The following is a 15,952-nucleotide window of genomic DNA, read 5'->3' as shown; positions in this document are numbered from 1 at the left end:
TTTTCCCGTCATCCAACGCACATGTAGCTTACCCGAGTGACCTCAGATTGTCGCAGGACCAATGCACGCTTCTTCTGTCCAACATTTATGCAAGCCGGGGCAAAAGCAATAATTAAACGATAAAATATTAAATTACTGATTCACCCTTCCACCGATTGAGGTACATTTTGAGTTGCTAATCACACCGGCTGGTAAGAGGCGTGAGAACAGTTTCCCATGGCTGGAATCGAAGAGCTATCACCGGCTGTGGGCCCAGTCGATACCCGGCCCCCAGAAGGCGAGATCGACGAAGATGAAGATGAGGAGGTATTGATGAATGGAAACTTGACACCTGTCACACCGTAACTGTCATGCACGATCATACATACAATTTCATTTGAATGGGTATGCTTATTTTACTAGCTACATCTACTGAGGGTCAGTCGTTATGCTAGTAATTGCTCACCGGTGTTAGCATGGTAGCTAGCTAGCGAACCATCACGTGCACAACTAGGATAGCTGTTTTACATGTAACGTTACCTGTACTGGAATTGGCTGTACATTAAATTTAACTCCATGAACTAAACTAAACAAGATAACTAAGCCAGATGTCCCATGGTGGGGGCACATACATTGTAGGAATTGTCTAAAACGGTCATGTGTCATTCAGTAATCTGAAGGTTTTCAATACTAGTTAGTACCTCAACAAAGCTGGTTACTTTTTGGACTTGAAAATCCTTAATTAATGTAGTTACTATATACCTCCATTCTCCATTGGGTCTAAAATAAGCATGTTATCAGTGTTGTAGTAACTTGTGTCTCCCTCCCCTCAGCTGGATGAGACTTTTATTGAGAGGCTGTGGGGTTTGACTGAGATGTTCCCTGATACACTGCGTTCTGCGGCTGAGGTGACCATATCAAGCTCAGTCACTATGGCCAAGAAGCTGTACAGGTGAGCGTTCTCCTGAAAACGTCTGAAACCTCGTTTTAGAGCTTCACCATACACAATAATGACAGGAGCTGTGTGTGGATGGAGCACTATATTGCATTCACAGTTCTGAACAGCTCCTCTGTATTCCAAGGAGTGTCTTGCCTGACTGCCTGCCCCTGGTCTTTCCAAAGAGTCAGTTACGCCATCTTTAAAAATATAAAAGATCTACTCATCTCATCATGTCTGTTTGTTATTTAACCCCCACCTTTCCCTCTCATCTCACCTCCTGTCGCCATGTCTCTTCCAGTTTCTCCCGCGCTGCCCTGTGGGTGGGCACTACCTCGTTCATGATCCTGGTCCTTCCGGTGGTGTTTGAGACTGAGAGACTACAGCTGGAGCAGCAGCAGCTACAGCAGCAGAGACAGGTACTGTACTATCCCACTGACAGACCATCTTCAGTTCCAAATACACCACTAGCCCCTACCACTATGTCCTAGCTAGGCTCTTGTTCTTCTGAAATTAAAGAAATATGGCTAAAAGTATTAGCATTTCAGACAGGAAGGTGGATATATAATCATATAGCCTATACCTATCCTATACTTTTCAATCTATGTGAAAAGCCTTTGGGGCTTTGATTTGGAATTGGGTAAATCATTCTTTCGTTATGAGTCATTCGAATCTGCGGTGTTGTCAATTAATAAATGAACTAATGTTTTTGTAATGCCCCTTCCTTGTGTAGATCCTGTTGGGACCCAACGCAGGGATGTCAGGTGGAATGCCAGGTATGATGCCTCCCGCTCCAGTGAAAATGTGATGAAGATGTCACTCAGACAGCCTTAGAGCTTTAACCAACGAGGGAAAGGGGAGGCTCGGAAGAAGAGAGAGAGACAAAGAAGAGGGGGGAAGAGAATACAAAGCTGCATCTGGTCAGCACACATGCTCATTCCAACATCCAGGATTGGTCATTTAAGGAGGTTAGAGGAGGAGGATGTCACGTCCTGGGTGTTGCAATAATGAACGTCCCTCTTGCTGTCTCTCTTACTCAACATCCTGCAGAGACTGACTTCTGAGCACTGTCCTTTTAATTCATTTCTTTTTTATATGTATAGCGATATAAATATGTATGTGTTCCACAGAGTTTGGACCAGGTAGATAATTGAAGAAATTGGGATATTAGTGCGGTTATAAGAGGTTACCAAGAGTGTGTATGGTCTGAAGAACAATGTTTTAATGTGGGTGTGTAGCTACATTTGGCCTCAACTATTGTTACCTGTGTTTGGTTTGGGAACGTGTTCATTCCACTTGTAAGTGGGAAAATCATGGTAGACATGACTGTCATCATAGATCTGTCATATTCACAGTCACAGCTGGTCATTGAGATCTATAGTGTCTGCTGATTTTCGTTGTACCTCTACATCAAGAACAGGCTTACACTAGAGAAGCCAGGTAAGGTGGCCATGCCCATTGAGTTGGTGACTTCTTGGAATATGCATCTACTCAGATGCAACAAAAGCCAGCAGGCCACAAGACTCTGCAAAGACTAAGCCATAGATAGGGTGTTAAAGTGTTCTTTGTTGTGAGTGTTATAATTCCCATTGAACAACTGCACAGGGATACCCAATTGAAAAAGTGTTCGTGATCAGAGAATGTCTGTCACGTGATGCTTGAGACTTGATTTCTTTTGGGCATTAAAGCCAATCCATCACAAAATATGCATCACAAAAAGTATATTTTGTTAAGATTCAAACAGCATTTTCCCTACATACAGTATAAATCTGTAAATATATTATGTCAATGTACACATAGTCCTGTCAAGCCTGAGAGAACGTCAGTTACTTTTCTCTGTTGTCACTCCCTATGGAATTTATGGTCTCTTACCTCAGCTTCCAGAGCTAATTCTACGTCTGTGTTTTCGACATGATTGCAGGAATAAAAACACCAACGAAATGGACATTAACATGTGCTGCTTTGCCTCTTTTACAGTTAACTTGTTTGAAATTATTTACATGTACCTTAACTTTCCTCTGAGACATTACATTTGTATACTGTAGTAAAGTACAGGTATCTTAGAGATAAATACTATAAATTGACTTTGTAACATCTGTGCATCAAGATCAATCACTTCTAAAGATTGTTGCTGATGAGAGCATCTCACGCATTCAATTTGATTGACAGTTTACTTGATTGTTGCTGATGAGAGCATCTCGCGAGTGTAACACTTTTACGTTGGCTAGCTAACTAACTTATCGCTTGCTAATATTTTCTGACAAGATATTTCTAAGTTTTTCCACATTTATTAACTAGTAGCCTATAGCCAGCTAGAAACAAAAACGATATATACTTTAAGACATTGCGCCTATCAATATGAAAGCCGCCGAGGATCAAGTTGTGGAGGATGATGCCGGATACCAAGATGATGAGGTAACATTAACCTGGCTAGCTAGTTAACTCTTTTAACACATTCAACCCAGAGGCGCAACATAGCGAGACTTGCGAAACAGGCCCAGTTTGGGGTTTGAGAAGGGAACAATTCTTTCTTAGCTAATTTTCTCGACATCTAAAGGCACAACGTAAATTCGTGACAAACTGACACGTTTTCATTTTCGTCAAAAACAACGTATCGAAGGAGTGGCTTTGATTTTGACAGCCTGCACATACCCAGTTTGACAAGAGACGACCGTTTGACCCGGTGACGTGATTCTTCGCATTCCTTTATGCTACGTTCACTTTCTTGTCGGAACTAAGAAACTTCAACATTTCCGTCTTGCTAATTGGTTGAACGTGACACGTGTATATTAATTACAACCTATTAGCAAGTCAGAAATGTCCGAGTTTCCTAGTTCCGACAAGGACCTGAACGCGGCATTAGCTAGCCAACGTCGCCATGACATCGCCTACAAGTGAGGATTTCTATTTTAGAAATTGAATTAATAGAACGGACGTCCGCATTTAAGGCAATGATGTCATCATGGGTGGACTGGCGAGTGTACCCGCAGTGGTCTAGGGCAGTGCATCGCAGTGCTAGCTGCGCCACCAGAGTCTCTGGGTTCGCGCCCAGGCTCTGTCGCAGCCGGCCGCGACCGGGAGGTCCGTGGGGCGACGCACAATTGGCCTAGCGTCGTCCGGGTTAGGGAGGGTTTGGCAGGTAGGGATATCCTTGTCTCATCGCGCTCCAGCGACTCCTGTGGCGGGCTGGGCGCAGTGCGCGCTAACCAAGGGGGCCAGGTGCACGGTGTTTCCTCCGACACATTGGTGCGGCTGGCTTCCGGGTTGGAGGCGCGCTGTGTTAAGAAGCAGTGCGGCTTGGTTGGGTTGTGCTTCGGAGGACGCGTGGCTTTCGACCTTCGTCTCTCCTGAGCCCGTACGGGAGTTGTAGCGATGAGACAAGATAGTAATTACTAGCGATTGGATACCACGAAAATTGGGGAGAAAAGGGGATAAAAAAAATAATTAAAAAAAACCCATAGGAGCAAATCAGGAATTAAAAGCAGGAAATGTACCCATCAATCTGTGCTGTGATATTTTGAATCAACTCAACTGTCATTACAAAAAGTACATTCCATTGCATGAGCCACATCAGCTAGCATCATTTGAATGAACATTCTACATTACCATGGAAATGATTGCGTCACAATAATAGGCTGCCATTGCCAGTGTACCCATGAATTTGCCTGCCAAATCGCCAGGGTTAGAGGATCCAAGCCCATTCTAATTCTATGATTTCTTAGAGCTGGCCAGGTTGTAGTTCTAAAACCCGGAAATGAGTGACCTCTGGTTTGTTCAGCCATACCTAACGGAAGAATGAATGGGAAAATAATAGGGTTATGTAATAAATGCCGAAAATAAGATGTGAGGTTAACACAGTCATAAGAGATCTTGTACATTTTGTTCTATGAGATAAAAGCAGTCAGTTAACATGACCTTTATGAATTATGAAGCCTTTATGTGCTTTATGCATAGCCACAGGAAATAGGGTTGCCGAAGGTGATGCAGCACCCCCTGAAAAATCTGAATTTAAAAAAAGAATGAATACAAAATATATATTATTTTTTGAAAAATATATTGTTTCTCTAAAGTGTGCACTGGGCCTTTACTAGTATTAGTGGACTGATATAGAGGTCTGTAGTGCAGGCAAAACATTTTTTTTCAACATCTCAGCTTTGGCAAAAAAGGTAGTTGTATAATGAAGAACAATATCTTGCAGGATTCAATAGTTGGAATTGTAAGAGTTGTTGCCCTGACCCTGTCGCTGTGATTGTCATTCAAATAGGATCCAGAAAGAACAAAACCCTGTCTGTCCTCAAACATTTACATCAAAAGGTGCAAAGATATGGGCAAAGACATAAAACATCCACATCAAATTACATATTTTTCTTGATCAAATAACATGGAAAACTAAAATATTTTGTGCAGTATTAATTAACCATCCTTACAAACCACTTAATGTAAATGTACATTACTGTATAGTACATAGGCTGGTCATCTAGGTTTGTACCTGTAGACTTTCCATCACCATGAAGAAAAACAATGCACAATACAGTAATTGAGTATATTGAGACATCAAGTGGTTTGTGATGATGTGATGATGTGGCTAAGTTGGTAGAGCATGGCATTTGCAATGTTAGGGTTGTGGGTTCCATTCCCATGGGGGACCAGTATGAAAATGTATGCACTCACTACTGTAAGTTGCTCTGGATAAGAGCTTTTACTGAAAAGGAATGAATAGACCATTTCAGTTAACACATAGAAATAAGTTGCATTTGCAAAGTATTTAAAGAAACTAGAAAACATACTGTATATCAAACAAGTATTTTCATATTCCACAAGTGTTATCAGATACTACACCGGCTCTAATCGTACTACGCTGGCTCAGATGCTCGTCGGATGTGGCAGGGCTTGCAAACTATTACAGACTACAAAGGGAAGCACAGCTGAGAGCTGCCCAGTGACACGAGCCTACCAGACGAGCTAAATAACTTCTATGCTCGCTTCGAGGCAAGTAACACTGAAACATGCATGAGAGCATCAGCTGTTCTGGACGACTGTGTGATCACGCTCTCCACAGCCGATGTGAGTAAGACCTTTAAACAGGTCAATTAAACAGGTCAACATTCACAAGGCCGCAGGGCCAGATGGATTACCAGGACATGTACTCCGGGCATGCGCTGACCAACTGGCAAGTGTCTTCACTGACATTTTCAACCTCTCCCTGTCTGAGTCTGTAATACCAACATGTTTCAAGCAGACCACCATTGAAAGGTTGGTCATGGCTCACATCAACACCATTATCCCAAAAACCCTATACCCACTCCAATTTGCATACCGCCCCAACAGATCCACAGATGATACAATCTCTATTGCACTCCACACTGCCCTTTCACACCTGGACAAAAGGAACACCTACAGTTGAAGTCGGAAGTTTACATACACCTTAGCCAAATGCATTTAAACTCAGTTTTTCACAATTCCTGACATTTAATCCTAATGAAAATTCCCTGTCTTAGGTCAGTTAGGATCACCACTTTATTTTAAGAATGTGAAATGTCAGAATAATAGTAGAGAGAATGATTTATTTCAGCTTTTATTTCTTTCATCACATTCCCAGTGGGTCAGAAGTTTACGTACACTCAATTAGTATTTGGTAGCATTGCCTTTAAATTGTTTAACTTGGGTCAAACGTTTAGGGTAGCCTTCCACAAGCTTACCACATTAAGTTGGGTGAATTTTGGCCCATTCCTCCTGTCGTGGCAGAATCAGATTTAGCTAAGTAACATAGATAGATAAGATGTTATTTTCATCATATGCTTGTGAGATACTTGTCATTAGAATCTTCTGAGCTAGGGATTGGTAACTTGGGGCCAGAGAGGGGAGAGGTCAGGCTTGTCTTCATAAGTCAATGTATCTGTTAAACCATGTGGTACTAAGTAGAATATCAGAAGGGGAGGAGGACAGAGTGGAACGTTGGTTTCTTATGGGAACGTTGTTTGTAACTATTCCTAAACCATGTAAAGGGATGGAGTTATTAATTGGGGAACCAGTTAGTTATCTCATACAATGTCTGTACGCCAGTCACTCCCTACTTTTCTCATAGGGGGAAGGAGTTTGGCTGTCTTTGGAACCATTGTATGTCCCCTCTGAGGTTGCCCTTATCTTGACCTAGTATTTGACCTAAGGGGCTCACTGTCTGATTTTGAGTTTGTCCAGGTTTGGGAGTATCTAGAAATGACAATTGATATATGCCATTGGATGAGGTAATGTTTTGGTAGACAGTGAAGTATCAAGCATGAGATTTAAACCTTGTCTTGGGAGATCAAACTGAACGATGATTTATAGCTGATGCTGTCTAGCGATAGGATACTCCTCTTTCGGGTAAAGGATTCTTTGTAAGTTGAGAGGGGTGTATCTTGGCTATAAATGAAACTAAGAATTGTTTTGTAAGCACTCTCAGATAATTCATTTATAGACACTGAATTGATCTGAGAGTCATTAAAGGGCTTTGGTGAAGCTTGTATATATATTAAAGATGGAATATATAATTTAACTCTGACTTGTGTGTGGTTGGCACTCTCTCTCTCTTTATTGAGTAATACAGGAAATTACCACGACACTCCTGACAGAGCTGGTGTAACTGAGTCAGGTTGATAGGCCTCCTTGCTCGCACATGCTTTTTCAGTTCTGCCCACACATTTTCTATAGGATTGAGGTCAGGGCATTGTGATGGCCACTGCAATAACTTGACTTTGTTGTCCTTAAGCCATTTTTCCACAACTTTGGAAGTATGGTTGGGGTCATTGTCCATTTGGAAGACCCATTTGCGACCAAGCTTTAACTTCCTGACTGATGTTCCTTCAATATATCCACATAATTTTCCTGCCTCATGATGCCATCTATTTTGTGAAGTGCACCAGTCCCTCCTGCAGCAAAGCACCGCACAACATGATGCTGCCAACCCCGTGCTTCACGGTTGGGATGGTTTTCTTCGGATTGCAAGCCTCCCCCTTTTTCCTCCAAACATAACGATGGTCATTATGGCCAAACAGTTTTATTTTTGTTTCATCAGACCAGAGGACGTTTCTCCAAAAAGTATGATATTTGTCCCCATGTGCAGTTGCAAACCCTAGTCTGGCTTTTTTATGGCGATTTTGGAGCAGTGGCTTCTTCCTTGCTGAGCGGCCTTTCAGGTTATGTCGATATAGGACTCGTTTTACTGTGTAATATAGATACTTTTGTACCTGTTTCCTCCAGCATCTTCACAAGGTCCTTTGCTGTTTTGGGATTGATTTGCACTTTTTGCACCAAAGTACGTTCATCTCTAGGAGACAGAACGCATCTCCTTCCTGAATGGTATGATGGCTGCGTGGTCCCATGGTGTTTATATTTGCATATTATTGTTTGTGCAGATGAACGTGGCACCTTCAGGCGTTTGGAAATTGCTCCCAAGGATGAACCAGACTCGTGGAGGTCTACAGTTTTTTTTCTGAGGTCTTGGCTGATTTCTTTTGATTTTCCTATGATGTCAAGCAAAGAGGCGAGTTTGAAGGTAGGCCTTGAAATTCATCCACAGGTACACCTCCAATTGACTAAAATTATGTCAATTAGCCTTTCTGAATGTTCTAAAGCCATGACATAATTTTCTGGAATTTTCCAAGCTGTTTAAAGGTACAGTCAACTTAGAGTATGTAAACTTCTGACCCACTGGAATTGTGATACAGTGAATTATAAGTTAAATAATCTGTCTTTAAACAATTGTTGGAAAAATGACTTGTGTCAAGCACAAAGTAGATGTCCTAACCGACTTGCAAAAACTATAGTTTGTTAACAAGAAATGTGTGGAGTGGTTGAAAAACGAGTTTTAATGACTCCAACCTAAGTGTATGTAAACTTCCGACTTCAACTGTATGTGAGAATGCTATTCATTGACTACAGCTCAGCGTTCAACACCACAGTGCCCTCGAAGCTCATCACTAAGCTAAGGACCCTGGGACTAAACACCTCCCTCTGTAACTGGATCCTGGACTTTCTGACGGGCCGGCCCTAGGTGGTAAGGGTAGGTAACAACACATCCGCCGCGCTTATCCTCAACACGGGGGCCCCTCAGGGGTGCGTTCTCAGTCCCCTCCAGTATTCCCTGTTCACTCATGACTGCATGGCCAGGCACGACTCCAACACCATCATTAAGTTTGCCAATGACACAACAGTGGTAGGCCTGATCACCGACAATGATGAGACAGCCTATAGGGAGGAGGTCAGAGACCTGACCGTGTGGTGCAAGGACAACAACCTCTCCCTCAACGTGATCAAGACAAAGGAGATGATTGTAGAATACAGGAAAAGGAGGACCGAGCACGCCCCCATTTTCATGGACGGTGCTGTAGTGGAGCAGGCTGAGAGCTTCAAGTTCCTTGGCATCCACTCACCAACAAACTAACATGGTCCAAGCACACCAAGACAGTCGTGAAGAGGGCACGACAAAACCTATTCCCCCTCAGGAGACTGAAAAGATTTGGCATTGGTCCTCAGATCCTCAAATGGTTTTACAGCTGCACCATCGAGAGCATCCTGACGGGTTGCATCACTGCTTGGTATGGCAAATGCTCGGCCTCCGACCGCAAGGCACTACAGAGGGTAGTGCGTACGGCCCAGTACATCACCGGGGCCAAGCTTCCTGCCATCCAGGACCTCTATACCAGGCAGTGTCAAAGGAAGGCCCTAAGAATTGTCAAAGACTCCAGCCACCTTAGTCATAGACTGTTCTCTCTGCTACCGCACGGCAAACGGAACCGGAGCGGCAAGTCTAGGTCCAAAAGGCTTCTTAACAGCTTCTACCCCCAAGCCATAAGACTCCTGAACTAGCATTTGCATTGCCCCCCCTTACCCCCCCCTCTTCTACGCTGCTGCTACTCTCTGTTATTATCTATACAAAGTCACTTTAATAACTCTACCGACATGTACATATTACCTCAATTACCTCGACACCGGTGTCCCTGCACATTGACTCTGTACCGGTAACCCCTGTATATAGCCCCGCTATTGTTATTTACTGCTGCTCTTTAATTATTTGTTATTCTTATCTCTTACTTTTTTAGGTATTTTATTAAAACTGCACTGTTGGTTAAGGGCTTGTGAGTAAGCATTTCACTGTAAGGTCTACACCTGTTGTATTCGGCGCATGTGACTAATACATTTGGTTTTAGATTAACTGTTTTGTACAGATAATTATTAGACTCAAGTTGAAAATGCTGGTAAACATTCAAATACTTTTCGTTTTTTTTTAAATCACAAAATAAATGCATTGTGTCTTTACTAGTCCTGTATTAGCGGACTGAGTGCGGGAAAACATCTTTCCTCCAAAGACTACAAATTACGCCATTTATTTTCCCCATAGGCTTTGTTCAAACAACCATGGCGGAGGTAATGCTTACAAAAAGACACCATTACTATTTCTCTTTATTGGAGAAGCAGTGTTTGCCTATCTTCATACTGTACAGTCTTTGATTTTAGCTTGCTTGCCAGCCTGTCTACGGTTGTCAGTTTTGTTAGCCACTAGCCATCTCGTTGCTACTACTAGCATCATTTTAGGTTTTTCTTGGTAGAATGGATTGTTGTAGCTAGGAAGTTAGCTACAACTCTTTGATAATCATTGATAACAAACAACATAGCTAATATATTTTTTGGTGATGGTAACTTCCATCTGGCCTAAATGGTGTGTCAGACACAGTCAGATCATATGTTACTTCTCAACATGGACTTCAAACTGCAATAGCATCGAAGAGCCCCCGCGATATGCAACTGTTCAGGGAAGTCAGGAACCAATACACGCAGTCAGTCAGGAAAGCAAAGGCCAGCTTTTTCAAGCAGAAATTTGCATCCTGTAGCTCTAACTCCAAAAAGTTCTGGGATACTGTAAAGTCCATGGAAAACAAGAGCACCTCCTCCCAGCTGCCCACTTCACTGAGGCTAGGTAACACGGTCACCACTGATAAGTCCATGATAATCGAAAACTTCAACAAACATTTCTCAATGGCTGGCCATGCCTTCCTCCTGGCGACTCCAACCTTGGCCAACAGCCCCGCCCCCCCCGCTGCTACTCGCCCAAGCCTCCCCAGCTTCTCCTTTACCCATATCCAGATAGCAGATGTTCTGAAAGAGCTGGAAAACCTGGACCCATACAAATCAGCTGGGCTTGACAATCTGGACCCCCTATTTCTGAAACTGTCCGCCGCCATTGTCGCACCCCCTATTACCAGCCTGTTCAACCTCTCCTTCGTATCATCTGAGATCCCCAAGGATTGGAAAGCTGCCGCGGTCATCCCCCTCTTCAAAGGGGGAGACACCCTGGACCCAAACTGTTACAGACCTATATCCATCCTGCCCTGCCTATCTAAGGTCTTCGAAAGCCAAGTCAACAAACAGATCACTGACCATCTCGAATCCCACCGTACCTTCTCCGCTGTGCAATCCGGTTTCCGAGCCGGTCACGGGTGCACCTCAGCCACGCTCAAGGTACTAAACGATGTCATAACCGCCATCGATAAAAGACATTACTGTGCAGCCGTCTTCATCGACCTGGCCAAGGCTTTCGACTCTGTCAATCACCATATTCTTATCGGCAGACTCAGTAGCCTCGGTTTTTCTAATGACTGCCTTGCCTGGTTCACCAACTACTTTGCAGACAGAGTTCAGTGTGTCAAATCGGAGGGCATGTTGTCCGGTCCTCTGGCAGTCTCTATGGGGGTACCACAGGGTTCAATTCTCGGGCCGACTCTTTTCTCTGTATATATCAATGATGTTGCTCTTGCTGCGGGCGATTCCCTGATCCACCTCTATGCAGACGACACCATTCTGTATACTTCCGGCCCTTCCTTGGACACTGTGCTATCTAACCTCCAAACGAGCTTCAATGCCATACAACACTCCTTCCGTGGCCTCCAACTGCTCTTAAACGCTAGTAAAACCAAATGCATGCTTTTCAACCGTTCGCTGCCTGCACCCGCACGCCCGACTAGCATCACCACCCTGGACGGTTCCGACCTAGAATATGTGGACATCTATAAGTACCTAGGTGTCTGGCTAGACTGCAAACTCTCCTTCCAGACTCATATCAAACATCTCCAATCCAAAATCAAATCTAGAGTCGGCTTTCTATTCCGCAACAAAGCCTCCTTCACTCACGCCGCCAAACTTACCCTAGTAAAACTGACTATCCTACCGATCCTCGACTTCGGCGATGTCATCTACAAAATAGCTTCCAATACTCTACTCAGCAAACTGGATGCAGTTTATCACAGTGCCATCCGTTTTGTTACTAAAGCACCTTATACGACCCACCACTGCGACCTGTATGCCCTAGTCGGCTGGCCCTCGCTACATGTTCGTCGTCAGACCCACTGGCTCCAGGTCATCTACAAGGCTATGCTAGGTAAAGTGCCGCCTTATCTCAGTTCACTGGTCACGATGGCTACACCCACCCGTAGCACGCGCTCCAGCAGGTGTATCTCACTGATCATCCCTAAAGCCAAAACCTCATTTGGACGCCTTTCCTTCCAGTTCTCTGCTGCCTGCGACTGGAACGAATTGCAAAAATCTCTGAAGTTGGAGACTTTTATCTCCCTCAACAACTTTAAAAATCTGCTATCCGAGCAGCTAACCGATCGCTGCAGCTGTACATAGTCCATCTGTAAACTACCCACCCAATTTACCTACCTCACCCCCCATACTGCTTTTATTTATTTACTTTTCTGCTCTTTTGCACACCAGTATCTCTGCTAAATTGTAATTACTCGATTTATTGCCTACCTCATGCCTTTTGCACACATTGTATATAGATTGTATATAGATTCTCTTTTTTTTCTACCATGTTATTGACTTGTTTATTGTTTACTCCATGTGTAACTCTGTGTTGTTGTCTGTTCACACTGCTATGCTTTATCTTGGCCAGGTCGCAGTTGCAAATGAGAACTTGTTCTCAACTAGCCTACCTGGTTAAATAAAGGTGAAATAAAATAAAAAAAATAAAAAACTGAGGTTGTTTTGTCATGTTCTTTACCTCCAGGAGTCCTTTTTCCAAGACATAGACACCCTACAGAAGCATGGAATTGTGAGTATATCTGAAAACAAGGTCAAGGACAGTGGTTAGACAGCGCTGACCCTTGACAGAGTGTATAATATGTTATAGATACTTAGTCATGGGTAGGTAGATAGACCAACTCAAGATTACACCTCAAAACTAATAAGTAAACAACCCCCACTCTCTCTCTCTCGTTCTCTCTCCCTCCATCCCACCCTCCATCCATACAGAACATGGCAGATTTAAAGAAGCTGAAGTCTGTGGGTATTTGCACAGTGAAGGGGATCCAGATGACCACATCTGTGTAACATCAAGGGCCTTTCGGAGGCCAAGGTGGACAAGATCAAAGAAGCTGCTGGGAAAATGTTGGTGAGAAACTCACCTGAGTCTACTTCAGAATAGGGGACTTTGGTTTTTCATGATTAGTTTTGTTGTAAAAAAACAACAACATTTATTCAACATACAATTGTAAGGCAAACTCACAATCCTGTTGCAGCTGGTCGCCTAGTATGTTGAATACATTTTTATTTTATTTTATTTTATTTTAGACCAAAGGTTTCCTGACAGCATTTGAATACAGTGCGAAGAGGAAACAATTGTTCCGCGTCACTACTGGAAGCATAGAGTTTGAGTTGAGATTCGCCACATGCTCATATGTTCATAACTTTTCATAGTAATACATTTTCAGTACTCCTATTTTTCTCTTCTGATCCGTCTGTCTTCAGTAAACTACTTGGGGGAGGTATGGAGAGCATGGCAATCACTGAGGCATTTGGAGGTGAGCTCTGTGTGTCCCCCAGTCAAAGATATGATAAATCTCATGCTCATGATGTATAAGACAAGAAGTTAAGGCCCAATGGCTAACATTAACCTGACCTGAGTCAGATATAAAACCTGTTTTTTTTCTTCATACTTTCATAGTAAATGTTTTGTCCCTCAGAGTTTCGGACAGGCAAGACCCAGCTCTCTCACACACTCTGTGGTAAGTGAATGGCTGAAGGGTATTTTCGGTAGTCCCAGTTAGGTTGTACTGTCTTGGAAGTCAGGTTTCAGAAATATTCAGATATTACTACATTGGTTCTTGTCATTTAGTCCGTGTCTCTGTTGTTCTCCAGTCACAGCCCAGCTTCCTGGAGAGGATGGCTACACAGGAGGAAAAGTAATCTTCATCGACACAGAGAACACTTTGTATCCTAATTTACCTGAGCTCTAATCTATAAAGTCAGATTTGCATCAGTCTAAAATCACCCGTACCATTGCAAGTATTTCTGAGGATACAGGGTCATAAGTATCACAGTGTTTTTTTATTCACATGACTCAGCCAATAGATTCTCTTATGAAATCCTATGTTTTCCTTAACCTGATGTGACCCTCTAGTCGTCCAGACAGGCTGAAGGACATAGCAGACAGGTTCAACGTGGACCATGATGCTGTGCTGGACAATGTGTAATACGCCCGAGCCTACACCAGTAAGACATCTAACTTACTCATTAAACAGTACCTCTCTATCATTACTGCCTAAACCTGAGAACATATTGTCTGAAGAAAGCTGTTTCACAATGTTAGATAGAAATGTTAAGTATACATTTTGAGTCTGTTGTTTGTACATTTTTTACTGTATACATTTTAGGATGACTTCTGTGTTTTCTAATGGGTACTTATGACATCAGAGGATAAGGCTTTTGTATGGTTTGGGCCTTGCATCTTGGACTTACCGTACTGCACTACTATGTACCTAATTAGGTTTCAACTTCAGGTGAACACCAGATGGAGCTGTTGGATTTTGTGGCGGCCAAATTCCACGAGGAGGGAGGCATCTTCAAACTTCTGGTATTAAATGAAAAGAAAATATAAACAACATCACCTGTCACATTGTTTTATGTTAGTATTTTTTTCTTAATGTCAACTTCTATCACTGTACTTATCTTTCGGTAACACTTTAGTTAATGTCGACAGATATAATGCATTATTATGTGTAATAAGCATTTATAATGTCTTGTGTCTCTATGTCTTTCCCATTCCTGCCCTCAGATCATAGACTCCATCATGGCTCTGTTCCGGGTAGATTTCTCTGGCCGAGGGGAGCTGGCAGAGAGACAACAGAAGCTGGCCCAGATGCTCTCTCGTCTGCAGAAGATCTCTGAAGGTCTGGCCACAGCTCTTGCAGATTTATATGGGAACTATGGAAATAATAGATGTACATCGCAGCAGAATAACTCTTGACTTTTGCATAAACCTTGGATTGATGGAGATGGGATATATATATTTTTTATATTAATTCATACATATTGATATTCATGTCTTCCTCTCTCCTCTCCCTAGAGTACAACGCTGCAGTGTTTGTCACCAATCAGATGACTGCAGACCCTGGAGCTGGGATGTCGTAAGTGACTAACCTGATGTAGTGACTAGGGGTCGGTTTGGAATTGGACGGAAACTCACTCACTTGGCTAAAGTTCTAACATGTTTTGGCCTGTAATTCTGATCTGAGGGTTTCTCTTGTCTTTGTCAGGTTCCAAGCTGATCCCAAAAAGCCGATTGGAGGGCACATCCTGGCGCATGCGTCCACCACACAAATCAGCTTGAGGAAAGGACGTGGAGAGTTGAGAATCGCCAAGATATTTGACAGGTAATTTGTCTTAAAGTTCACTTACTCAATATATGTTCTCATTATTCCTTAGTAATAAATCATTGTAAAGAAGTGGTCAAATAGGATTTTCTCACCTATAGAGAAAGATCTACCTCCTCTCATAGATTCATTATTTTCCATGGTCTCCTGCAGTCCTGAGATGCCTGAGAACGAGGCCACTTTCGCCATCACTCCGGGGGGAATTGCTGATGCCAAAGAGTGAAAGACCCTCATGGATTCACCATTAGGCAGCTTTTTTCAAATCATAACTGATTTGAATACTTATACTGTTTCTCTGTACTATTTAATGTTAGAATTTTTGTTGTTGTTGGGTTTTGTAAAATAA

At 42.9% G+C, this 15,952-nt stretch overlaps 1 protein-coding gene and 1 pseudogene across 1 annotated transcript; both read left to right on the top strand.

Moving 5' to 3' along the window:
• The first annotated feature begins 216 nt into the window (after positions 1-216).
• LOC120045707 (mitochondrial import receptor subunit TOM22 homolog) lies at positions 217-2,863 on the top strand. The gene is made up of 4 exons (XM_038990649.1): positions 217-306; positions 813-931; positions 1,218-1,335; positions 1,650-2,863. The coding sequence occupies exons 1-4, from the start codon at positions 217-219 to the stop codon at positions 1,722-1,724; spliced, it is 402 nt and encodes a 133-aa protein (XP_038846577.1). The 3' UTR covers positions 1,725-2,863.
• Positions 2,864-3,274: 411 nt separating this feature from the next.
• Positions 3,275-15,931, top strand: LOC120046765 (annotated as a pseudogene).
• The last annotated feature ends 21 nt before the right edge of the window (positions 15,932-15,952 follow it).

The sequence above is a fragment of the Salvelinus namaycush genome, chromosome 4 (genome assembly GCF_016432855.1).
Source record: "Salvelinus namaycush isolate Seneca chromosome 4, SaNama_1.0, whole genome shotgun sequence".
NCBI lineage: Eukaryota > Metazoa > Chordata > Actinopteri > Salmoniformes > Salmonidae > Salvelinus > Salvelinus namaycush.
Note: the sequence above shows the minus strand (reverse complement) of the source record. Positions and strands in the feature narration are given on the sequence as shown.

Bases quoted from the DNA above. Each gene is read 5' to 3' on its own strand.
- LOC120045707 (XM_038990649.1), top strand. From the start codon at position 217: ATGGCTGGAATCGAAGAGCTATCACCGGCTGTGGGCCCAGTCGATACC. The intron at 307-812 runs GTATTGATGAAT...CCCTCCCCTCAG, and splicing joins ACGAAGATGAAGATGAGGAG to CTGGATGAGACTTTTATTGA. The intron at 1,336-1,649 runs GTACTGTACTAT...TTCCTTGTGTAG, and splicing joins AGCTACAGCAGCAGAGACAG to ATCCTGTTGGGACCCAACGC.